This window comes from Dasypus novemcinctus, chromosome 10 (genome assembly GCF_030445035.2).
Source record: "Dasypus novemcinctus isolate mDasNov1 chromosome 10, mDasNov1.1.hap2, whole genome shotgun sequence".
Taxonomy (NCBI): domain Eukaryota; kingdom Metazoa; phylum Chordata; class Mammalia; order Cingulata; family Dasypodidae; genus Dasypus; species Dasypus novemcinctus.
The window spans coordinates 82,589,701-82,615,774 of record NC_080682.1 but is presented as its reverse complement, the minus strand read 5'-3'; the positions used below and the strand labels follow the sequence as shown (position 1 = coordinate 82,615,774).

At 44.0% G+C, this 26,074-nt stretch overlaps 1 protein-coding gene across 2 annotated transcripts in view; it reads right to left on the bottom strand.

Annotated features, from left to right (window-relative positions):
- GALNT18 (polypeptide N-acetylgalactosaminyltransferase 18) overlaps nucleotides 1-24,149 on the bottom strand; it is a 344,314-nt gene extending 320,165 nt beyond the window's left edge. Inside the window, exon 1 of one of the 2 annotated variants that reach the window (XM_058305729.1) lies at nucleotides 23,416-24,149. In XM_058305729.1, coding sequence (XP_058161712.1) covers nucleotides 23,416-23,650 — 235 coding nt within the window. In that variant the 5' untranslated portion in view covers nucleotides 23,651-24,149. The remainder of the gene's footprint in view (nucleotides 1-23,415) is intronic. The other variant, XM_058305730.2, reaches the window with a different exon arrangement.
- Nucleotides 24,150-26,074: the final 1,925 nt, after the last annotated feature.

Sequence of the window (26,074 nt, the reverse complement as noted above, 5' to 3'; positions counted from 1 at the left end):
GCTGAGCAAGTCAGGCCCTGATCACTGTTGCAAGTATCTCTGGACGTGGCTCCTCGGGAAATGGAGACTAGCTGTTGCTGTGGGCCCCAAGGGGAGGGGAAAATGGATGTTGAATGGATGGAACCAAGGTAAATGTGGGGGCAAGAAGGAGTTTCGCGAGAGTACACAAGGATGGATATAAAACATGTAATATTACAACAAAAACATATAGGGGATGACAGATTAATAATGTAAACCATAATGTAAAACATAGGATAACTAAAAAATTTAGAAAACTGTATAGCCTAAAGTATGAACCACAACGTAAGCACAGATGTCACCTTGTTTGAAAGCTATTGTCTCGGAGTCTGTACATCAGTTTCAGTAAATATGATATGAATAAGTTAAAAGATTATTGCTGTGGAAGGGAAAAGGTTTTATGGTGGATGTGTGGGAGTATATTGTATATATGAATTACTGTTATCTAAGGCTCTTGTGAAGAGAAGCTCAATAATTAGGAAAAAAGAAAAGAAAAAGATAGGATGTAGAATTTTTCCAAATCAATATGTATTCTATATCTAACCTTTAAACTCATTGCTATATTCCATTTTACTAGTAAGGGAACCTGACATTATATTGGGCTTCACTTTTCAGGAAGTTTTAGATCACAGAGTGGTTCAACAATGGCAGCAGTGGAATACTGGTATGGGATGTTATTGACAGGCAATATATAGGTGACAGGGAGTTATACAGGGCATGTGTCCAGGGTGCATGGAAATGTTTGGATATACTCATAGTGGAAACAATTAAAAACAACAGCTGGGGGGCTACTGGGTTACTGGCTGGGGGGGGCTCTGTCATGATCCCTAGGGGAGCAGCAGCAGTCCCCCAGGTGCAACAGTAAGGACCAGGAAGGAATGAGGGTCCAACAGTGAGCCCCTGATACTAATGACTATGCTTGTGAGCCTATACACCTGAAATAAGAACAAGGCCTAGAGCAGCACTGTGCCTAAGAGTTCCTTCCTGACAGCCTCTGTGTTACTCAAATGTGGCCAGTCTCAAAGCCAAACTCAGCATGTAAATGCAATGCCTTCCCCCCAGTGTGGGACATGACACCCAGGGATAAGCCTCCCTGGCACCAAGGGATCACTACCAAGTACCAGCTGATGACGTAACTAGAAAATGACCTTAATTTAAAGGTTCAATGGGACCAGCAGAATATCCATGTCTACATATAATAACAGGAGTTAAAAATGCTGTTTGACCTAAAGTAAGGGGGAAATGGAAAAGACAAATGAGTTCATATGGCTATGAGTTTCTAAAAAAGAGTCTGGAGGTTGTCAGAAGGATTGCCCTTATGCACACCTGAGCAGAGTCTCAGAGACAGATAAAGTAGATACAACCCCAGATAATGGTCCTTTTGAGGGCTAAAGAGACCCACAAGTTCTATGGTCATGGCAGATGGGGTTCACTGCAATGTCGGTTGGCCCTTCTTCAGAGCTGGTGTTTCTGCGTGATGGAGCTGGACTCAGATGGGATCTCTTTTCACAAGACTTTCATGCTACTTTACTGAAATTGTAGTTGATGCTGGGGCTTAAGATATATCTAGGGGATTTGGATCTCTGGACTGACAATAAGATAGCCAGGCCCTGACCTCAACAGACTTCAGCTCCTACACTCTGATTTATTGGACTTACTCCACTCAGCTAACATGGAGTTGAAGAATGTCAACCACCACACCATGGAGCCTAGAGTGCCTACAACTGAAAGCAGGAGGATTGCATCCAATATCCATGTGGAATCTAAACCCCCTCTTGACATCAATGTGGAATGGACACAACCAAGCCAAGGTCCACAGGAAGGAGGAATACAGTAAGGATCAGAGTGGACTTAATGAAATTCTATTCATGAACTATTGTGGTTAATAATCGAGAAAATGTGGCATTGATGTGGAAAAAGTGGCCATGGTGGCTGCTGGGTGCAGGGAATGGAAGGAAGAGAAGAGATGTGGAGGCATTCTCGGGACTTGGAGTTGTCCTGGGTGGTGCCCCAGGAACAATTGCCGGATGTTGTATGTCCTCCCATGGCCCACTGGATGGAACATGGGAAAGTGTGGGCTATGGTGTGGAACACGGGACATGGGGTGCAGCGAAGCCCGGAGATGTACTCATCAGACGCAATGGATGTGACATGATGATGGGGGAGAGTGTTATTGTGGGGGGAGTGGTGGGGTGGGGGTAGTAGGGGCGAATGGGGACCTCACATTTTTTTAATGTAATATCTTTTTAAAAAATGAATAAATTGAGTAGAATTTGGAAAAAAAAAAAATGAATGTACCACACACACACAAAAAAAAGACATAGTAGTCTTGGGCTGCCATGCATAGGGTAGATACCAACCTGACAAGTGGGGCTAGATGGAAGAAGGAAGCCCCAGACTCTTCAGCCATACTTGCCTGGAATTCAGCTTCTAAAACACAGAGCTGAAAGATATGAGAAATACAACTGGCCTGCCCCTCCTGGGGAGAAGCCATAGCCCAAGCTTAGGAGCTGGGGGAAAAAGGGAGTCCATTCTTCTCACCCATATCTGCCCAGAGTAGAACTGGCATATGGGAAGGTGAAAGGTCTTGGCTCAACTGTCACAGACTCTTTCTGTTCTTACTGAGATTTGGTAGATGTTCTTCAATGAATGTTTTTCCAGTTGATGTATGCCTTTAAGACAATTTCCAGAAACTTTATATGGTTGGTTTTTTTTACCCTTTTCACCAATCATGGTTGTTTCACTGGTGAAAACACTGCCATTCTGGAAGTGCTTTCCCCAACCCTGTGTGATCTGCACTGGAAAAAAAAAAAAAAAGTAGAATCACATAGGGAACAGCTGGCTCCATTTATGTGCACTCTGCTTACTTCATTGTGACCATATTTTCTAAATTAGAAATAAGGGGCATGTGGTCTGGCAAGAAGCTTTGTGTTGCTTCCAGGTACAGAAGTCAATATGGGTGATAAACTTTGGAAATCTTAGAATCTATGACCCATTTAGATGGATTCTGTGGGAAACAGGTCAGACTATCTGAATTGGGATTATTTCTGATAACCTGGGGATATGTAGTTGCTCCCAAAAAGTTAGAATGGTCTCTCATTAAAGGGGACAATTCTAAGCTGTCTCTTCCCATCAACCATGTCAATTTGTGTTAGGGGTTTCTCCAAGGACAATAAAGTAATTCTAATGAGAACTCAGCATGGAGAGAACTGGGCTCTAAACAAATAACACCTGACAGCCAAGACTAAATCTCCCCAGATAACACCCATCCTCCTATGGCTGGAAATTGACTGCTTTGCTTCAAGTATGGATCAGGCACTATCTTAGCATTAAGAATCAAGGGAGTTTTCTCTCTCCAGGAACGTGGGGATTTCTCAGCTAAAGCCTAGATATATGGATGTAGCCAAGGTGAGTATGGCCTTGCAAAGGCGGGAGAAGGAAATGTGCCTGACTCTGAGACTTCACTCCCAAATTTCCTAAAATCAAACTCTGAAGTCTCCAGGGAAGTCTGACTTTGAAATGACAGACAACCCCTACCCCCTTAGCTATGAGGGTCACGCACCCCTCCCTGGAAATACGCATCTCTGTAATTGCTTGAGATTGTGTACAAACTGATTATTCATGACCTTAATGTTGTCATGAAAGCTATATATTTTATATATTTCCACTCAATATTGAATGCCTTTTTCTGTCCTTAAAAAGATCCATGGATTTTATTGGCTCCATAGCCATTTGAGGTGTCTGGCTAGCAGAGGACTGTATAAGGTGTGGACCACAGATCCCATAGGGAGAATGGTGGGCAGCAAGAATGGGAGTCTGAGTTATTGCAAAGAATCAGAGAATTCTCTGCATAGAGAGTTTACAATCTATAGATTGAATAGATACGTCATACTCATATAAACATAGCCATTTTCCAAAGATTCACAGTGGTTTGATTAATGAGTTAAAAATCCATTTAAAAGAATTATTGAATTCCTGGTTTTCCTTTGTCATGTGTGGTGTCTTGCTTTCCATGTCACTCACCTCTCTGGGTCTCAGGTCCAGGGAACATTAAAGCGAGGCAGGCTTCCCTATCTAGATCATTTGGCCACTGCTGGGGAGTGGAGAGGGGACAGGATGGACAAGAAACCCATTACCAGTTCTAGATACTCTGGGCAGCCTCTGACAACATCTTAGAGATATCATGCCAGTAACTGGCAGCACCAGGATTTGAGCCAAGTTCATCTGACTCCAAAACTCAGCTTGTTTGCATGACACAACATCTGAGCTGGAAGTAAGGCTGCTGTGTATCAGAATGCCACATCTGGAACCAGAACATGTAGCACCAATTCAGAGCTTTCTTCATTTTGCTCCAGTTCTCCCAGAGTGGCAAAAAACAAAAGGCCTCACCTCCCAAGGCAAAGAGAAAAAGATAGGGAATTTGGGAAGCTTTTCTGCCCTGGGGAAGAATCAGCCTCAACGACAGTTTGGTATTAACTAGCTCAGCCATGCAGGGAGGCATAATTAGTTTCCCAGCCCATAGCTCCACTCCACCAGTCCCCCAAGCCCCAAGCGCTACACAATCTGTTTGAAATGAAAAGAAAAATAAAATCACTGCTCTCCTCAGATGACCCATCAGCCAATGCTCCTGGCCATGGGCAAAAGGTAAGACAGCCACCTGCCTACTGAGGTAAAAAAAAAAAAAAAAAAAGAATGAAATAGTCATTTTTAAATGACATTTTCAATTTTCCCCCTATGTCTACTGTGCCCTCTTCCACCCTAATGCTCAAATGAGTCTTTTTGAATTGAAAATATCAAGAGTAATAAGAAAAGAAAAATCACAGTAATCTTTGACTCCTGCTGACAGGCTGTTCTGTCCCAAAGGGCAGATTCTGAAGAGAAACTTCCTCCTCTGTCCATTTCTGGAGTGTGCTATTTGGAGCAAGTGGGAGACGCTGACCAGTCCACTGAGAAGGGTCTGAAAATCAAAACCCAGACCTAACCCACACGTGGGGTGATTCTCCCAGGCAGCCACCAAAGAACCACAAAGTTCAGGCTGCCCAGTTTCCAGCACTGCCCTCTGCACTGTCTCCTGATCCTGGTGCCCAGGGAATTGGGGCAGGAAAGAACACACTCTCCTGACTCAAAGTCGCGCTCTCTGAGAGCCCATCTTCCTCACTGAGGACGGTTCCTGTCACCGCTTTCCTGAGGATGAACAAGCAAGTCTTAGCTATCCAGCCGAGGAAAGACACCTCAGGCAGTGGATCCATTCCGAGGTTCTCACCAGCCTCAGCAGGAGTAGGAGGCTGAGTCATTGTGCTTCAACCAGGCAGCCAGAGGACAGCTTCCACTTGGTTCCAGAAACACTAAGGAATCCTTTGTCCTTTTGGGAAATGAAGCTGTTGCTTTCTCCTTTCAATTCCCTCTCCAGGTATCAATCTAAAGTGACCTTAACTCTATCCTCCTCTTCAAGCAGAAACACCCTGCTAAGCTGGATCTTTGCTGGTGTTTTTCTCTGCTTGGTGCAAGTTTATTTTTCCCCTCCCATACGCACAAGATTGCTTTCGCTTGAAAGTGACCACTAGTGACAGATTTATTCACACAAAGACATTGTGGGGTCCCTGAAGGCTCCATTTTCTCCCACCAGCTGATTCCCAAAGGTTCTCAATGCAGGAAAGTCCATGTTATACACACACACGCACGCACACACGCGCGCTCACGCACACACTGCGGACAACTCTTAGAAACACAGCAGTGTAAACTACTAGTGCCTATATCCAGATGAGGGACCATAGAGTAACCTCAGGAGCATGGGGTTACCTGCCCCTAACCCAGGAAGCAGTCACTGCATGGCACAGAAAGAGCCTAGCAGAAGTGGTCGCTAAGCACAGGGGAATGAGAAGCTGCTCTGTTCCCCAGGCTTGCCTTGTAGACAGCTTGTAGCCCGAGGCCTGGGCGTGTGGCCTGTTCTACCTCTTACTGTGTGAGCTTCCCGGCCTGTTAATTTATTCATCTAGTCACTCATCAAACCCCTCCTTAGACACTATTATATGCCTGGCCCTGGATGAGTACTTGAAAATGGAAAAAACAGGAACCCATCTTTGCCCTTGAGGAACCCACAGTCTAATGAGAAAAGCAGATAAATAGTTATAGGAAAGTAGAACGCTCTTATCTGTAAAATGAGTCTGATGGTCCCACGGGCTAATTTTAAAGATTAAATAATTTGAAGTGGATTACACAGTGCCAAACATCTACTAGGTGCCGGATAAACATTGATGAGTCTTCCCTTTTTCTTCTCCTTGACTTAAAATTCCTGCTTCTCCTCCATCTGCTTCATCACCGGTTTAAAAAGCTGGGAAGACGCTCGGTTCCCAAACATGGAGGCTGCAAAACTAGGAGCTGCGGTGCGCTGCTTGGGCCCTGAAATCAGGCCCTGGTCAACAGGGCTGGGTCACAGTCTTGGAGATGGTCCAGGAGTGTGGGATGCAGGGACCCAGACTGCCAGGGAGAGGGGACTGGGGCTGGGATCCTCCAGCCTCACCCCCTCACATCTCACCTAAGAGACTCTGAAAATCTGCCCATCCCTTGTCCCTTAAGCACCTGGCTTCATCTGAGAACAGACAACTAAGAATTTACCTTCCCATTGTTCAAGTTTCTTCTGAGGTGGAGGGAAGCAGCTAGAAGTAGAGCAAAACTTTCTAGACTTGGATTCAGAACTCAGAGATCCCCATCCCACAGCCTTCAAGGTCTAGCAGAGGGTCCTCAGACTCCTCAGTAAATCGTCCAAGGGCAAGGATGCTGACGTTACTTCACGCGCTAGCACACGTGATTCGAAAGACACTTTAGAGCCTTTGCAGATGAGATATGACTTGAGAATTGCAAAAGTAGGAGAGTTCAATGTTCTTTGCTAATATAGGAGGAGAAAGGGAACAATTGCATTGAGTTGCACAGCACAATATTATTAAGTTTCTAATATTGACCAGAGTGAAATAAGATGCTTAATTTTTTTATTTATAAAAATCAATACTTACTTTCCGTATTTCTAAAGTAATTACAAAGTCAAAAATGCTTATGTCTGCTTGCTAAAAATAACTGGTTGTTGTTGAAAAACATTCAAACTCACAATTTTACAACTTTAAGTAATTATTTTTATTGTCTTTTCTAAGGCAATTTTCTTCCTAATAACATAATAGCCCCTACTAATGAAGAAATAGTTTATTGCCCAGGAAGTTTCATAATGATTTACTATAATTACCACTAGTAAAACAAACAAACAAAACAAAAAACCTTCAGTTTTCTACTGTCACCAAAAAAAGCAATCTTTTTTTAAAATGACTTATTTTAAAATAGATAAGCACTTAAAAATGTAGTGTGTAACTTTCCAATGAGAAACTATATCTATCTCAGAGTTGTAAAGAATACATATATCAGTTACATCATGCAAGAAAATGCACATTTTGTAGAGGGGGGAAAGGAAAGGTGAAATTGAATCTTCCTGATAATTGTCATAAATCACACCTTCCTGCCTGCAGTCGAAATTATGTCACATTGCTTTATGTTAAATCAAATTCATCCTCATGGGAAGATAGGCTGATGTGACTCTGATTCTGTTGGGAGGTCGAGAGGGGAGAAAACTCAAGTGTCTCTTCAAGGAGACTCTCCCTCCTCCCAGGACTTGGGGAAATGAGACCCTTCATGACAGGTAACTGGACACCTTGCACAATTCACCACCAGTCAAGGGTTCTCAAACAGTACACTCCTGACATTGTCTGCTGCCCTCTGCAATGTGAAGTGGGTTTTACAAAACAAATACGTTTCCACAAACAAGGGCAGGTCCCCAGCCTGGCTCATTTAGAACTTCAGAGCAGTGTCCAGTCTTAGTGACATTCCTGAGCCGATGCTGCAACACCTCTCAGTTGCGGAGGTTTAACTAGGACTAGTTTGACCTCTCCTCTCTAATTTTTGGCCATTTCAGGCTTGATTTAACTGGGGAAGGCATAAAACACATCGTTTATAGTTACACTGAAATGGGCTCAAACCCAACATTATGGGTGTTGAAACCAGAAAATATATTTTTAATCCTATTTTCCATGTGAATCCAAGAGGAATGATAGTGGGAATGAAGGAAAGCAGGAAAGAAGGAAGACTAAAGGAAAGAGTTTGTTTGCCCCATGCTAGTACACAATAGGCAAGGGGGTAGTGCTTTCCGTGCATTACCTCATTTAAGCAGCACAAATCTAAAATGTTTACAGAAGTGATTCTCATTTCTATAGCTGGGGAAACTGAGGCATAGCAAAGTGAAGAGCGTTGCCCAAAGCCACCCAACTGTAATGACAGGGCTGATTCTAATCACTGTCTGCCTGCACTCTCTTCTTGTCAGACTTAACGCAAGACTCAGGTCTCCTTCTTCAAGGTAACTTGGTTTTATTTAAAATCTGAGCTTGCCCTTTCCAAATCTTCCCTACGCCACTCCTCTAAATCCCTCTCATCCTTCAAAGATGCATCATAAGCCTCAATTTCTCCTTGACGCCTATTAAGATTCATTCTTCTAAAATTCTATTTTAACCCTCATTATACTATTTAGCTTGCAAAAGATCCTTGGCTGTTTCTTGTTTTGTCTTCCTGGTTTGATTCTGGGCTTTTCAAAGAAAAGGACCTTGTCTTGTATTTTTTGTCATGTGTGGCACAGTGTCAAGCCCCTCAGCAGTGCTCAAGGAGCAGCCACAGAATAGCCTAGATTGACAACTTTAAAAGCTGGGCTTCTCTGCTCACCCCACTCCAGTCAATCCCCATTCCTCCCGGATCAAAAGTAGTTCATAATGTAGGAAAGGGTTAAGTTTAAGTTTCACATAAAGGGGAAGCCAGAGCTGGCTCTGCTGTAGGAGGAGGGAGGGAAAGGGGTTCTAGTGGCTTTGGCGCCAAGAATTTGAAAAGTGACGCCAAAGTGAGGGGGGCCAATGGTCAGAAGCAAGGGTGGAGCCAAAGCAAGAGGGGCCAATGGTGAGAAGTGAGGGCGGGGCCAAGGCGGGGGGGGCCAATAGTGAGAAGCGAGGGCGGGGCCAAAGTGAAAGCTGCAGCTCAGCCCTCCCAGCCCGCGGGAATGTAGGGAACACCAGAGCAGCAACTCAGAGTGGGAACTGTGAAAGTTAGAGCTCTCCATATGCTGTAACCCCTGAAGTACCCAATCAGTGGGGAACAGGGGAGGGAGCTACATGTTAGGTTTAGGTTATAAATATCACTGTTTCTTATTGTCTGGGGCTCTGGCCATTTTATCCAGGTCACCTGCTGTACTTGAGAGATCGTTAATAAAATTCTTTTCTCCTTCACATTTGGGTGAGCTTTTGTTCTCTTACAGGTGCAGCTTTCTTTCTAACAATGAGGTCTGCACAAGCTGCTCCCAGCTGGCCCCTCTGCCGTCATCTCCACCCCCTCTCTACCGTCGCTCTGCTCCAGCCGCACTGGCCACCCCGCTGCTTCTCAGATGTGCTGTGTACATCCCTGCCTCAGGGTCTTTGCACTAGCTCTTCCTGCACCTGGAAAATTCTTCCCTAGACATCCGCAGTGTTCACAGCTCACCCTGTTCAAGCTTTTGCTTAACTGAGACCTTCCGACCACCTTGTTTAAATTGCAACCCCAGCATAACCACAGCTCTTTGTTTCACTGATATATTCCCAGAACTTTGTGTTTAATTCATTTTTATTGAATGAAGGAAAGAAGGAAACTGAGCCTGTGACCAACAAAAGGTAGGGGTACATCCCAGGTCACTGTCAAACTCCCAGCCAAAATTGGGGAGAACAGGAATTTGGAAGCACATGGTCATTTTCCCCAACCAAGCCATTAACATTCACTTCTCCCACTCTCTACTTCCAATAAACAGTGCCAGCCTCGGGACCCATCTCCTTCATCTGCTCAGAGGGACCACCAGTTTTTACATTCCACTCTGAATATCCCATTTCCTCAATTAAATGGGAAGCTCCCAGCAGACACGGCCATCTCCGCTGTCTCCTTTGTGGGCACTAATTCCCTCTTCTGGCTTCCCTCTCTGACCCCATACACTGAGCCTCTCTAGGCTCAAAATAAAGTTATGGCCTGAATGAGTGGAGGAGATGAGCCTGTTTATGCTGAGTCCCCTGGAAAAGCTGACTGCTGGCTGAAAAGAGCCACGCCTGGAGCTTCTCTCACCTTCCGGAGGGCTGAGTCAGGTCAGGTCCTGGCACAAACATCTTCCTCCATCTCTCGAGAAGGAGACTGCCAAAACAGTCTCTAGGCAGTCCACCCAGGGAATCGCTACTCTCATGATTCCTTCCTCTAGTCACATCTACAACCTGTATGCTAAGAGGAAGGAATGAGCCTGAATGGGGTTTTGTTCCTTACTGGCTGTATAACCTTGGACAAGTTCATTACAGTTGCTGAGCCTCAATTTCCTCATCTGTAAAATGGGGATAATAATACCTATTCCACAGGGTTTTTTACAAGGTTAAAATGAGGTAACACATGCAAAGCATTTAGTATATAATAGATGCTCACAAATATTAATTCCCTTCTTCTCCCCATCTCTTCTCCAGGTGAGTTCAGACCTATTTCCAAAGCCCTTCCTTGCTGGTTCATTTGTCCAATTTTTGAATCATTGATAAAAGTTTCTTCTATCCACTTTCCACTAGATTCACTTTCTTATATAAATCCCCAGGTTCTAATTTTAAAAAACCCAATTATATAGTTGCTGAGTCTATACCATAGTTTCCACATGTTATACATTCCTCCATACATTCTTTTACTAGAGCAAAGCAGAGGATCAATTTATTATTAAAATGAGATTCAGGAGTGGAAGAAAGCAAAATTTTAGAAGACGTACTTCTCCAAGCCCAGGAACTGAGAGGCAGGGCTAAGGCCTCTGCCACACCACTCTCACATGGCTCCTTGTCTCCTGTCAGGGAAATGTTGTGATGATTAATTAGACAAAGCCTGTCCCACTAGTTGAGATCCTCTGAGACAGGAACCACGTAAACACCTTATAAAGGCATTAAACATTATAAAGGCAATAAAGAGAAACCAGAAAATCCCTCTGCTTCAGGATGCCAACCGAGGCACAGCTAAATAAATCTGTAAAAAAGACCAAAAAGGATCTTCCACATGGATAATAGAAAATGTCACCAGCATAAACAGGAAGAGAGATTAGTTCAATAAAGGCTTAAAGTCACATTTGTTGGTCTCAAGTAAGATTTTTGCTTACTTTTAACTTCCCAGCATATAACTCACAAGGTTATTAATACAGACTCCTACTGTTTTGGGCAAATAAACAGCTGCTGATGTTTTGTGCCCAAACCACTTTATTAGAGCTTTCCTTTGCAGATTTTTTTTCCCTTTCCAAATCCCAAGTGGTTCAGACAGCTAAAAAACAAAGAGTGCCAAAGCAGAACAAATAACAAAGAAAAGAGGAGGCAGCATGTGTAGGCAGGGGAAAACGGCATAGGGGCCGCTGGGACCCTCACTGTCCTCTTTATAACTCTTCTACAAAGCTATTGTTCAAGAGGTGTGAGCAGAAGACACAAATGTGGTGCAACCAGAAAGGCTGCTTTTGCCCTCATGCTAGGAGTTAGCACTAAACAGAATCCATGCCTATGAGAAGGTGAGGGGGCCCGACCATCCCAGTTTGCCCTGGACTGAAGAGCTTCTTTGGCTCTTCAGTTTTAAAACAGGGGAAAAGCCAAGCAGACCAGGACAAGATGGGCACCCTAAAAGACATGTGAATTCGACAGCACACAGCAAAGCACTTAGCAGCACGTCTGGCACACAGGAGGCATGCCTTAGTCTCAGAAACCACCCATGGAATCTGCATGAGTGCTAGCCTGCAGCTGGCACCTTCAGCTTTTCCTAAGAGGAAAAGGTCCAGGGGACCCCACAATAGTGGCTCTGTGGAAGGTCATGCCATGTCCATAAACCAAGGTCCAAGAGGAAAGGCTCCCACAGCTCCCGTCCAGACCAAGGCCCTCTCCTTCTGTCCACCCTAACCTCAGGGCTCCTTGCTTACACAGACCTAGTGATTTGCTGCCTCCCTCTCTCACCAGTCTCCCACTTGCCCTGAAGTCGCTGAGCTTACACTTAATTAATCACAATCTTTGATAAAATGATCTGTTCCTCTCAGTGTGAAATTTTCATCTTCTTTTCAATTCTGTGGAAAGCACAGCTTTTGGAGACAGTTGCCTTTCTTGGCCTTACCACCCATCAGTTCTGTAACCTTGTGTAAGTGACACAAACTCTCTAACTCTCAATTTTCTCACCTCTACAACCCTACCTCACAGTGTTGTGAAGATAAAAAGTAATCATGCACGGACAGCACCTACCCATCATTGACACATGGTAGTAGTTCTCTTCCTCCGTTCCCTTTGATATGATCAGGGTTCAATTCTTTATATGCCTACCACTCTTAAAATAAATCAAGGGTTTGGCTAGAATCCTCATTTGTCATTTCTGCAGCTTCAAATCTCTCCTTAGCTTTCTTATTCTCATATTCATTGGCTCAAGAAATTTTGGTATTGTTCTCTAAGTCCCTAGAGGCCAATAACTACTTAACCCAAGCTTCAAACCCTACCCTGCACAGGCCCCTGAATTACCTTCCGGCTCCTCTGTGATCTCACTGGACTTTTATTCTAAGTTCCCAGAGGACACAAATGGATAGACAAGTCAGACTAGAGAAGCCCAACAGGGCACCAGGGCTTGGTAAGATGCAGTGCTCAACAATCTGAACCCCGGTGCTCAGCTCTGAGGCTTAAATTCAGGGCTCGGGTAGAATGAACCCATTTATGCCAAAGACTTGGCTCCAAGCCTTCTCTGCAGACATGACTTTCCCCTGTTCTCACCTGTTGCTAGAAGGGTGCAGATGCCACTTCTCAGGATCCTCCTAAACACTGTGCTTTGTTTTTTGTGTGCTCTTGAAGGACAGGGGTAACAGATCATGGCCCACTGAAGTAGGTATCTGCCATCTCCAAAACCAAATGTTCACAAAACTGCAACCGAAATCCTGGCAGTGAAAAACTCCATCTCAGAACTGCATATCTGCCGAGATGATCAGTCCTAGCAACATTTTTAAATCCATAATCATATAACCAGGAATCTTTCTGCTTAAAGTTCTGATTGGCTGCACTCATCAGGGTTCATAGAGCATATTTGGACCCATGCAGATGATTCCAGAGTAGCAGCTGTTCCCAATCACTGCTGCCACATACTGGATGTTGGAACAGTTGTGAAGCAATGTTATTAACAATAATTTAAGTACCAAAGCTTAAGAATGATTAACAAACTAAGGGATTTCAAAGTTATCACATTTCCTTGCATACCAATATATTTTCTTGAGTATATATTCAAGAATATATACCTGAATAGGAGAGGAAGGGGTGAGAAGGAATGAGAAGTGCTGGTGCAAAAAGGGTTCAACTGTACAAAATCTTTTCATACAAATCACCATTTAAATAGAGCTAAGGAAAAAAAGCTCTACAGATGCTTAAAGAGCCTCTCAGAAAATTCAACATCCATTCCTAATAAAAACCCTTGAAAATATAGGAAAATATAGGATATAACCTTAATTTACAGATGATAAAAGGAAATATGGATGAATTTTTGTATTATGTAAAAAAATAATTTATATATGAAAAAAGCAAAGGCAATGGCAAACTGGGTGAAAATATTTACATGTCACACAGATAAAGGGTTAATATACATAATAATTTATAAAAATTGCTGATAAAAAAGCCCAATAATCCTATAAAATTTGACCAAAAAAAATCCCAAGATCCAACAATTCACAAAGTACTTGAGTTATATAAAATTAACTTTGGTACATGAAAAAATGGCAATTTCATTCATACTAAGAGACATGCAAATTAAAACTTCATTTAGACACCATTTTCCCCTTTATTTGATGATCAAAAATTGCAAAAGCTTAACAATAGCCTTTGCTGGGAAGGCTGAGGGGAATCAGGTGCTCTCACATGTATGTTTAAAATGTACAATCACGATGGTGAGGCATTTGAAAGAAGAAAAAAAAATGGGTTGGGACCTTGCAGTATCCTAGCCCTGCCCGGGGCATGTGCCCTGCACAGGAGGAAGCTCCGTGTTCAAGCATCGTGTTCAAGCATTCCTTGTAGAATGGAGCTGCCTCGGACCCCAAAGGCAAAGTGGGGTTTGGTTAGATGACAATTGTAGGAGCACGGAACAACCAAACCCCTGACAGATTCAAGCAGTACCCCTAGCCCAAGTGAGACATTTGGAGCTACATAAAAAGCACAGCCCACCATTCACTGACTCTGTCTGGATCATCAATCAGGATTATGGGCTGCTGCCCCTTCTGCTTCATGCATAGTCCTATTTCTCCCCAAAATACCACTTTGCTGGCTATATTCATTAGTCATATTCATCATGGCATTTCCCCAAGGACAGGCACGTCTCCTCCTGCCGGACCATCCCCTAAGTGCTTCTCCACAGGCAGCCTGTCTCAGACTCCCAGGTTACAACCCAGGCAACTAACAAGCAACAGACTAAAACGGTTTCCCACACCCCACATCAGGGCAAAAACACTTCCAGCTTTTTAAAGTTAAGTGAAGTCAGAAATCCTCTGGGATGGTAATGGAGATGCTCCAGTGACCTCATATGTGACTCGGAATCTCATGAATACCTTTGGAAAAATGCAGACCAGCCTAACCCAAGTGTCTACAACTGACCTTCAGGGTCCTCACAAACTAGAAAGCCAAGCTACGGTTCTCCAACATTTCATTCGGAATTCTCCTTGAGATTCAACACCAACTTTCTTATCAAGGGCAAATAATTTATGTCAAGTGAGTGGGAAAGAATGTGGAATTCATTTATTTTACAGGATACATGCTTCTGGATAAAAATGAAAATTCCTTGGCCATGGGGAAAGGTTGTCATCTTTGGCAAGGTTTTTCTGCACCCTGAAAACGTGGTTTAGGGCTGTTAATAAAGGTAACTGGGTTCAACCCCTGAATCCTGTCATTGAATACTCTCAAAATATCAATCACTGATATTAATATAATGTCACATTATATTATTTCATTCCAAAGGACAAATAACCTTATTGTTTATATGGCATCCTCTCCTCAAATTCAAAGCCACCCAGCAAACTTTGCACTGCCTTCTTCACAAATTCTGCCAATTCAGGGATCAGAGGAGGAGGACACCAGCCACTTCTGGGTGGCATCCAAAAGCTACAGGGGGCAAAAAAATCTCCCCAAATCCAGAGCTAAGACATTTTCTAATTTTTAAGGACCATATATGGTTTGAAACCATGGTGAACAACCTGCTATTTTGAACTTGACATGCATTAATATGCACATAATATGCCTAATAAAATTTCAGGAAACTGAAAACCGCTAATAACCCATTTCTCCCATTGTTGGGATGATCTTGATTCAATGAAGGAAGATAATGGGTTTTAGAAATTAGTCGTATAATGAAATGCATTATTAATCACGGCATTCGGAGGAGTAAATAGATGTTATAAGAACACCACCCAGGAATTCGATTTCCTTTTAGATTTGTTTATGGTCTTGAATTCCTTATGCTACCATCATCCCTCAAAAAAAGTAACAGTCTGAGCTTTCCTTTTCTCCCAAAACAGCGATTTTCAACCTTGTCTCTTAAAGAAGCAGAATGTTTTATAAAATGAAATATTTTCCAGAAAACCAAATATAAAACAGATGAAAGAATAGTTGCCTTGGTTGTAGGAAGAGGAGCAAGGTGGGTGCAGGAGGAGTCCAGGAAACCCCACTTGACCCTTTCACTTCTCAGGCCCCAGATCAAAGCTTGAGTCCAGGGGACACACTATGAAGACCATTGTCCCGAGGCATCTATGTAATAACATATGATATGTGTATATATATATAAGTATATAGTACAGGCATAAAAGATATAGATGATAGATGTAGATAAATGATAGATACAGATAAAACACATAAATCACAAACTGATATTTCAGTAAGAAAACGGGCAAAGGATATAAACAGATAATTCCCACAAGATGAAAATAAAAATCAGGAGGATGGGAAAACACTAAGTCCCTGTAAATAAAGGAATGGAACTCAAAAGAATAGCACATTTGATACTGATTACATTTAACCAGAAAAAGTTGAATGATAACACCCAACACTGGCCAGGCTCAGTGAAACCAGTACAACAATATATTGCTAGTGGCTATAGAAAAAAGCTTTCCTTCTGAAAACAATCTTTCATAAAAACATCCATGCTCTTTGATTCAGTAGTAATCCCACTTCTGGAACATCATCTTTAAAAATAACTCAAAAGGAGAACACAGTGTGATAAAGATGTTCATTTCAGCTTTAATTATAAGAGAAAAAAAAAGGTGCAACAATAGGGAAGTGGTTGAATCAATAATGGCAATCCACTTGACAGAATATTATGCATTCATTAAAAATACAGTAAAAGTATTCCCAGCAAAAACCCTCTACCTAATCAACCCCCCAGATTAGCCAATGCTTTCCATTCTTTCTGTAAAACAAACCCCACAATGCCTTTGGCGTACTGTGTCAGACTTTGTCTAGTAACCCCCCCACTCACATCTCCTTGCAGCCACTGAGATGCATACTTACTAAAGACCCAATGGGCTTGTTTGCAAATGTGATTACACTATTTGTACTTGTCATTGTAATTGAATCATTAAATATTATAAAAACAAATGAAATGTGACTACTAAAAGGAAGGCAGTTGTTTCTAAGAAAACCAGTTTTTTAAGTGCTTTGGAAAGACTTTTAAAAGGCTAGTGTTTTAAGGATAACAAATGACATGTGAGCAAAATAATTGCAAAAGGCCAGGAAAAATCATAAAAATTTAGAAAGCTGCTATACTCAGATTGGTTCCATGTGTCTTTAAGTTGTTGATGCATTTTAAAGAAACCAGATCTAGAGATCAGACTTCTAAGCAGTGCATTACAGGAATGGTTCATGCAAAGAAGATGATGCAGGACTCCAGTCAAAAGACCCAACTCAAAGACAAAGCCTTGGCCTTATAGTAAAAGAATGGCAAATTAATGTACATTTTTAAATGCATCAAAAGAAAATGCAATGCATGTATGTCATACTTTGTTCTAGTCCCCTCTTTCAACTGTTTCTCAACTACCTAGCCAACATGAACCCCACTGTATTGCATAAGAGAATGGATCCTACTGGTCTTATGAAGACTATGAAGACTAGTCTATGTTCTTATGAAGTTCACAAAGACAGGGTTCAAGAGTATCCTTGTCCATATCTGTTTCCAGTGCAGTGCCTGGCACGTACTAGGTCACCAATAAATGAATGTTTAATCAATCAACTAGGTAGTAACATGAACAAAACAGAATATAAAATTTCATGTAAATCATGATTATACCTTTGTTTTTAAATATGGAGGCAAATGGACAAAGCTAGAAGGGAATGCTCAAAATGAAAAATAGTAGAATAAGTTATGGATAATTGTACACATATTTTCAATGTTTTCTTTAATACTGACACATTTTTTTACAGATTGACAAAGATAGCAACTAAGAAAAGCAAGTTTTTTTTCTTGTCTCCCAAAATAAGAAGTAAATCAGCATCTCCATTTCCTCAGTTCTCCAGCACTCAGTCCTCCTTCAGCACAACGGCTACTTCATCTACCTCTCTGTCTCAAGCAATCAGCTTTCTCCTACTAAGACAGAATTCTGTACTGACATTTATTTTGCATTATCAAACATCAGGACACTTTTTTTTTTAAGTCTGAAGTTATCCACTCCCTCATTTACATCTATTTGGTTAAAAAAATTCTCAAAACTGCAATTTATATTCCCAAGAGATTCCCAAACACCATCTAATTAAATCATTCAATCAAAAAATAAATTAAAATGAAATATCACTGCAACCCCCAAGAGGAAAATAAATTTTTCAGTTATGACTAAAGCAGACCTCTAGGGTAAAGCTCTAAAGCCTCTTCTAATTGTCAGTCCTATCCAACATCCTGCAGAATATTTTGTGACATTTGCTGCTTCCAAGACAGCTTTCCTTCCAAAGAAAAGAGGAAGACTCCAAAGCAAAACATATTCTTTAGAGAATGGAACCTCCTGCATTAGTGACTAATAGGTGCACGGGGCACCAACTCTGTGTACTCATTTATTCATCCACTCGTCCATCCAGCACCTATCTATGAATATGCCAAGAACTGTCCTGGGTGTTCAACAAATATTTCTTAAGGAATTTAACTCTGCCTCTCAGCATGAAACAAAACAAAACCCACAGCATCCTGTATTTTTCTATGGGAAGAGTCTCCAAGTGGGAAACCTCCTGATTCCATCACGCCTCAGCCATCCTCTGAAATCTCTAGCTCTGGCACCTACTTCCAAATCAACTGACTACAAGGGGGCACTGTTCCCTCTGTGACCTCCCGACTCTCTTAGGAGACAGTATAGGATGTGGTTAAGAACATAGACTCTGAAGCCAGACTAGCTGGGTTTAAATCCCTGCACTACCACCTACCAGGTGTGTGACTCTGGGCAAGTGATATTGGGCAAGTGATATAGCCTTCCATGCCTCAATGTCCACATCCGCAAACTGGAGATATTACCTACCTCACAGGTTCTAAGAATTAAATAAATCAATATATAGAAAGCACTTAGAATAGTACCTGGTACATAATAGTTGCTATGTTTTTTTTAGTACTTATTATTATCTCTCCTTTCCTCAGCTCAGCAAAGAAGCTATGTTGTTCAAAAGGCCCTACTAACTAGAGGGAACCTGACTGAAAGAATACATATAAACAGCCTATATCATAACTACAGGAATCATTTATTGTCTTTTCCTACCTTGTGCCTTCACAGAGCTGCACTTGGCCATCCCCAAACTTTGGAGGCTCCTGACCTATACTCACTAAATCCTGGCTCAAGGATGGCTCTGGCCGAAAGGGAAAGCTGTCACTAGACAATGCTACACCATCATGGCACAACCAACTGAGTAATATCTGTCCTCGACCTGCCTGGTTTTCAGTTTTTCCCAAGTCACTGACCCTTTCTCCTCCCTACCCACCTATAGATTGTGGTTTCCTGTACTGAAAGTCTAGTAATTTCTGAATATCCACAGGAGTCAGAATATGGACATTGCACATATACAAAAGATTTGGACCAATACATATTTTAAGGATCCTGCTTCCTCCCCCCCAATTATTTTCAGGTATATATTTGCCTGCTTATAGGTTTCCTGGGACAAATCACAAAGGCTCTTTTGACTTCAACATCGCACTCATTTTCAAGTACAGCCTTATAAATACAGACATCTTGTTTATTGCACTTCACTTTAATGTGCTTCCCTGATACTAAGTTTTACAAATTGAAGGTTTGTGGCAACCCTTTGTTGAGCAAGTCTATTAACACCATCTTTACTACAGCATAAACTCACTTTGTTTTTACATTTTGGTAATTTTCTCAATATGTCAATCTTTCTCATTATTATTATTATATCTTTTAAGGTGATCTATGAGCAGTGATCTTGATTTTACTATTGTAATTGTTTTGAGATCCCATAAACTGCATCCATATGAGACTGCAATCTTAACTGATAAATGCTGTGTGTTCTGACTGCTCCAATGACCAGCCCTTCCTTGTTTCTTTGGCCTCCCTATTCCCTGAGATAAAACAATAATGAAGTTAGGCTATCCCTATGATAGCCTCTAAGTGTCCAAGTAAAAGGAAGAGTCACACATTTCTCATTTTAAATCAAAAGCTAGAAATAATTATGCTTACTATGGAAGGAATGTCTATTGTTGCCAAAAGCTATGCCTCTCACAGTAGTTAGCCAAGTTGTGAATGCACAGGAGAAGTTCTTGAAGGAACTTAAAAGTGCCACTCCAGTGGGCACACAAATGATAAGACGTGAAATAGCCTTATTGCTGATATGGGGAAAGTTTGAGTAGTCTGGATAGATCAAACTATCCACAACATTCCCTTAAACCAAAGCCTAATCCAGAGCAAGGCCCTAATTCTCTTCGATTCTATGAAGGCTGAGAAAGATAAGGAAGTTGTAGAAGAAAAGTTGGAAGCTAGCAGGGGTTGGTTCATGAGGTTGAAGGAAAGAAGCCATCCCCATAACAGTAAAATACAAGGTAAAGCAGCAAGCGACGCTGCCTCCGGTAATCCAGATCTAGCTAAGATAAATGATGAAGGTAGCTATACTAAACAACAAATTTTCATTGTAGACAAAACTGCCTTCTATTGGAAGAAGATGCCATCTAGGACATGCCTAGCTAGAGAGGAGAAGACAATGCCTGGCTTCAAAGTTGCAAAGGAGAGGCTGACTCCTGGTTAGGAGTTAATGCAGCTGGTGACTCAAAGTTGAAGCCAATGGTTTTTTACCATTCCAAAAACCCTAGGGCCCTTAAGAATAATGTTAAATCTATTCTTCCTGTGCTCTATAAATGGAACAACAAAGCCTGGTTATTTTAAGCCCAATGTTGAGAACTGCTGCTCAGAAAAAAAGATTCTTTTCAAAATGGTACTACTTGTTGGCAATGCACTGTGTCACCCAAGAGCTCTGATGGAGATGTACATTGAAATGAATGTTGTTTCCATGCCTGCTAATACAACATCCATTCTGTAGCCCATGGATCAAGGAATCATTTTTAATTTTAAATCTTGTTATTTAAGAAATACATTTCATAAAGCAATAGCTACCATAGATAGTGATTCCTCTAATGAATCTGGCAAAGTAAATTAAAATCTTCTGGAAAGGATTCACAATTCTAGTTGCCATGAAGAACATTCATGATTCATGGGAGGAAGCCAAAATAACAACATTCACAGGAGTTTGGAAGAAGTTGATTCTAACCCTCATGGATAACTTTGAGGGGTTCATCACTTCAGTGGAGGAAGTAACCACAGATGTGGTAGAAATAGCAAGAGAACTGGAATTAGAAGTGGAACCTAAAGATGTGACTGAACTGCTACAATCTCATGATAAAACTTGAACAGATGAGGAGTTGCTTCTTATGGAGAAGCAATGAAAGTAGTTTCTTGAGATGGAATCTATCTCTAGTGGATGTGCTGTGAACATTGTTGAGAGGACAACAAAGTGTTTAGAATACTACATAAACTTAGCTGATAAAGCGGCCACAGGGTTTGAGAAGACTGAGTTCAATTTTGAAAAAGTTCTGTAGGCAAAGTGCAATCAAATAGTATCACATGCTACAGAGAAATCTTTCATGAAAGGATCAGTCAATGCAGGAACTTCTTATTTTGTCTTATTTTAAGAAATTTCCACAGCCACTCCAACCTTCAGCACCCATCACCCTGATCAGTCAGCAGCCAACAACATGGAGGCAAGACCTTCCACCACCCAAAAAATTACAACTTGCTGAAGGCTCAGATGATGGATAGCCTTTCTTAGCAATAAAATATTTTAAATTAAGGAATGTACATTGCTTTTAGACATAATGCTATTGTACATTTCATAGACTAGAGTGTAGTATAAACATAACTTCTATATGCACTGGGAAACACGTGACTCACTTTATTGCAATATTCATTTTATTGCAGTGGTCTGGAACCGAACCCACAATATCTCCGATGTAAGCCTGTAATATGATATGTTCACATTCAACAAGACAGGGGCCCAAAAAGTGAGGAGCTCATTGGTTAATAATGTCCTGTCACTGCTTTCAAAATCAGTACCTTGCTCACCTCCTTCCTGTCCAGACTGAAAGTCATTCAAGAATCATTTTCCAGGAGCATATACACACACACAGAATTTGTGAATGAAAATTTGTGGGCAAAATGGAAATGCCAAAATAAGGCATGGCCTTGTGTCTCCACAGGAGCTCTGAGTCACCCTGGGCAAACACTGTACTTCTTTTGTGGATTAATTTTCAATCCAGATCCTTTGGCTCGAAAAGCACAAAAACTAGCAGATATATTCAGATAGGTAAATTGGTTTTGCCAAACCCAGCTGCCAGATTAAGAGATCAGAGGCAGGTATCAAGGAAAAGCTATCAACAGTCCCCTTTTCTGAAGTGTCAGAGCCATAGGCTTGCTTTTAAATCATGATCCAGGAAGCACAAGGGATATTGCACTCCTCTCCCACATTCACCTGAACCTCCTCTGGGAAAGAACTATTCTGGGCACCTGGGGAAACACATGAAATGAGGTTGGAGCTGTTCTCCCCCTGAAAGGGGCAGCAGGTGCAAGGTTTGGAATCCAGACACCCACGTGTAAACAGAATGCTCTTGGGGAAAAGAGCTTTCGATTCAACTTGATATTTGCCAAGGTCTGTATGTGCTGGACCCAGAACCAGTGGGCCGCGTCCACATTTATAGGTGGGCTAGGTTCCACCCTCCCAGTAGGAAGCTCTCCCGCCTGGTAGAAAGCCACGGTCGCCAGGAGGGGAATAAAAAGAAGTGTGAACGAGAAGCTCAAGCGTGTGTTCATGCGGTGCCAGGGACCGCGGTGCCCAGAGCCCCATTTCCTGCCTCTGACAGCTCATCGGACCAGGTGGCCTCCGGAGAGCGCCCCACCCTGGTCTGGGACACCACCAACTGGAGCAGCCTTCAACTCCAGAACCACTCCGCACGGTTCTGCCTGCTCTGCGCCTGTCGGTTCTTGGGCTTGGGAGTGATACTACCAGAGCCAACAGCCTTCACCCGGCTTCAGGCGGCCCCTCGGCAAAGACTCAGCCCAGGGCGAGTTCTTCCGGTCCGGGGTGGAGGCTTCGCCGCCGCGGACAGAGCCCCAGGCTCCCGCGCTTCTTCCCGGCGTCTACACCGGCTTCAGGCGAAGGACAAGAGGGTCCTGGATCCGCGGGCTGGGGTAGGAATGGGGACGGCTATAGGTTCAAGTGGCACCCCCAGACCCGGACTCCCGGATTTCGTGCTGCATTTCCACCCCGCCTGCGGACCTCGCAAGGCAGGGCAGGGGCTGGGGCGGTGCAGATTTTTAGTCCACGGTTGTCCCGCAGCCTGCAAGTGTAAGCAAGCGTCAACGGCTGAGGCCGCGCGGGCATCTCGCCCGGGGCCCTTACAGTGGCTAATTGAGCTCGATTACCCAGCGCGCTTTCTCTTGTACACCCACAAACATTCACACGCCCAAATACCCTGAGCCAGACCTGTGTGCGACCCCGACAGCCCGGAGTCACACGCACCTATGGACACGTGCACAGCGCGCCCCCACAACGGCAGCCAGTTGCTTACACCCACGAGTGCAACCCTGCGCACACACGTGTGCGCTACAGAAGCGCACACGACCGCAGACTCGGAGGGTCCCGCTCGCAGACAAGAGCGAGCCGCTCCGGTCGTAGTGCCCTGCTATCCCTCGGCTGAGGCGCACCGGCCCCAGAGCACCCGGCGCGGAGCTGCGCACTCCCGGGCCTCTAGGGCGGCCCAAGTTTCCCAGGGCGCGAGTACCTTGAATGTGCTGCTTGATAACGTTCTCCAGGTGGTCCAGTCGCTCAATGATCTTTAGAGTATCCCCTTTGTCTTCCTCCAGCTTCTTCTCGGGCGCAGGCTCCTGCCCCCGCACATACACGCTGGCGATGTAGTTGGTGACCCAGCCCACGTAGAGCAGGCAGATGATGTTGGTCATGCCGCTCAGGATCACGCAAGTGGACACCAAAGTTTTGGTCTTCCTGGTGCACACCATTCTGGGCTCCCTTCTCCATATAGAGCTCTCCAGGGCCCCTCCTCGCCACGCGCCCCGCACTCCCCGCGCTCACACTCCCTAGGACAGCCCGGGCCGCTGGAAGCTGGAGCACCTGAGTCCCGAGGTTCTCCAGAGGCAGGTCCGCTGGCTGTGGAGCTGCCGTGCCCAAGTTTGCAACAACCGCCGCTGGCCACCCGGAGAGAAAGCTTGACAAAGGAAATGAGGTGTTTGGATTTTTTTGTGTTTTTTCCGCCCCCCCAAAAATTAAAAATCCCCGAGCCCTCCCTAGAGCGGTCACGAATGGCCTGCAGCCGCGAACCCGGATATGCCTGTCCGGGAAACTTTGCTACTGCTTGCGTCCGCGACCGTGCTGCTTCCCATCGCCCAGTGCCGCCTGCCTTGGCAGTCCCACCGGCCCGCGCTGCTGGAAGGACCGCGGCGGTGGCGGCGGCGGCAGGGAGAACCGCGGCGAGGAGCGGCCCGGCCCCCTCCGAGCGACAAGCGCAGCCGCCAATCGCGCTGCGGCTCGAGAGAGGGGCTGGTGCTGGGCCGCCGCGCACCAACCAGGAGGGCTCGGAGGCGGAGCCGGGCTCCGGGCCCCACCTACTGGGCGACCCTGGCTCCCGCCCCCCGGGACCCGCCTGAGCCACCTCTCACGCCCTCTCCGGCTGCCTTCGGCCCAAAGCTCACCGAGTGCGCGCAGCGAGTCGCAGCCCCTGGGTCGGAGATTCCACCTACTGTGGGATGCCATCTTTTTGCAGAAATCCTCTGCCTTGGGGTATCGCACGGCTCGGCTCCCCTCACCCGCCCTGATGCCTCTCACTGACCCCAGCCGCGAGGCTCTTCGCACTGGTCCCACCAGCCAACTCCCCCACCCTTTTTCTGGTTGCCAGAACGTAGAGAGGGGCCCGGGAAGCGTGAATCGGATCTCCTGTCCTCTCTTGCCATCGGTCAGGCCTAGGGGCCGTCCACTCCTCCCATGGCCTCACTTGGGCCTCCACCCTGCCCTTCACCCTCTGGGCGTGGGCCTCCTGGACATCTGCAGATCTGACAACAAAGGTATCAACCGTCCTAGTAGACACACAGGTAACCTGTTAGATGTCTCAGGACATCTCAGGATCACCACTCCCGAAGGTTTTTTTGTGCCCCTATTAGATTTTTTTAAAATTTAAAGTCTGTGCTGCACCAGGACAAGGCCATTTCCTGAAACTCCAGCTGTTATTCACATGGGACCAGGTTCATCCCAGTGCTGTGGGAAACCAGCGTGGAAATGTCCCTGGGGGAAACTGTAAGCTCTGTGAACTGTAAAGGCCCTCTATATGCTGTTATCAGTATGAAGGAGGACAGCAAGAGAGAGCAAGGCCTGACAGCAGAAGGGCAGAGCTGATGCCAACAGTGAAACTATTTTGCTATTAGAGCAAATATTTATTCATATTACCTCCTTCTGCTGAACACCTACTTCTCAGCTCCTGAACAGAATTCCTTTAAACAAACAAAATTTAAACACAGATGTCTCTCCTCTATCTTGGGGGTTCATTTTCCTGGCCACACTGTTGTGTGCCAGCACTCCAGTGGGTATTCAGGGTAATTGGCTCCCTCACACAGCATCTTTGGGATAAAAAAAAAAAAGCTGTTCTTATAAAAGTGGGAAAAAGGGGGCACTCTAGAGTCCAGGCAGCCAAAAGTCCTTCAACCAGTGTGTCTATTTACAAAAAACCCCCAAATCATGCTGTGAAAATAGCGACCAACTAGGAATCCTGGAAAATTTGTTTTACCAGCACTGAAGGAGAGAAGGTAGGGCATGGGTTGGGGGAAAGGAAAAGAAGAGAGGAGAAAAGAAAGGACAGAAGAGGAGAAGACTGTGTACATGTCGACTTGTGTGAAAGAAAGTGAGAATGCATGCTATTTCTGAAGAGTCAAGGCAGAGAAATCTGCTGCTGACACAAAGGAGTAACACCTGTCTCTCTCTTTCTTCTCTGGATGTATAAATCAGCCCACAAATAAAGGGTCTGAACTTTCTCCTGGTCGGATGGAATTACAAGCGAAGGCCTCAAGTAGAGCTCTTGGTAAAGGTCTAACGCTTCCTCGTGCTCTGTACCTTCTCCCAGGAGGAATGCTGGTTGTTCAGGTCTTCCCAGGATCTTCCTAAACTACCACAGGGCAAGAAGAAGAGGAAGCAATACTTATTTTTCACATTCCAGACAAAAAAAATCCCCAAGTTTGAAAATAAGGTTCAAGGAAAAAGCAAAGTGGATTTTGTAGCCTTACCTTTGGTACCAATTGGTCCTTTAAGATAATTTGCAACTGTGGGGAGGATGGATACAACAAAAGAAAATTGCATAATGTACTCTTATCGGCAGGGTCACAGGGTCGGGTTGACCAGGTCAAAGAATATTCCCTGGAGGTGCAGGCAGACTGCCAGAG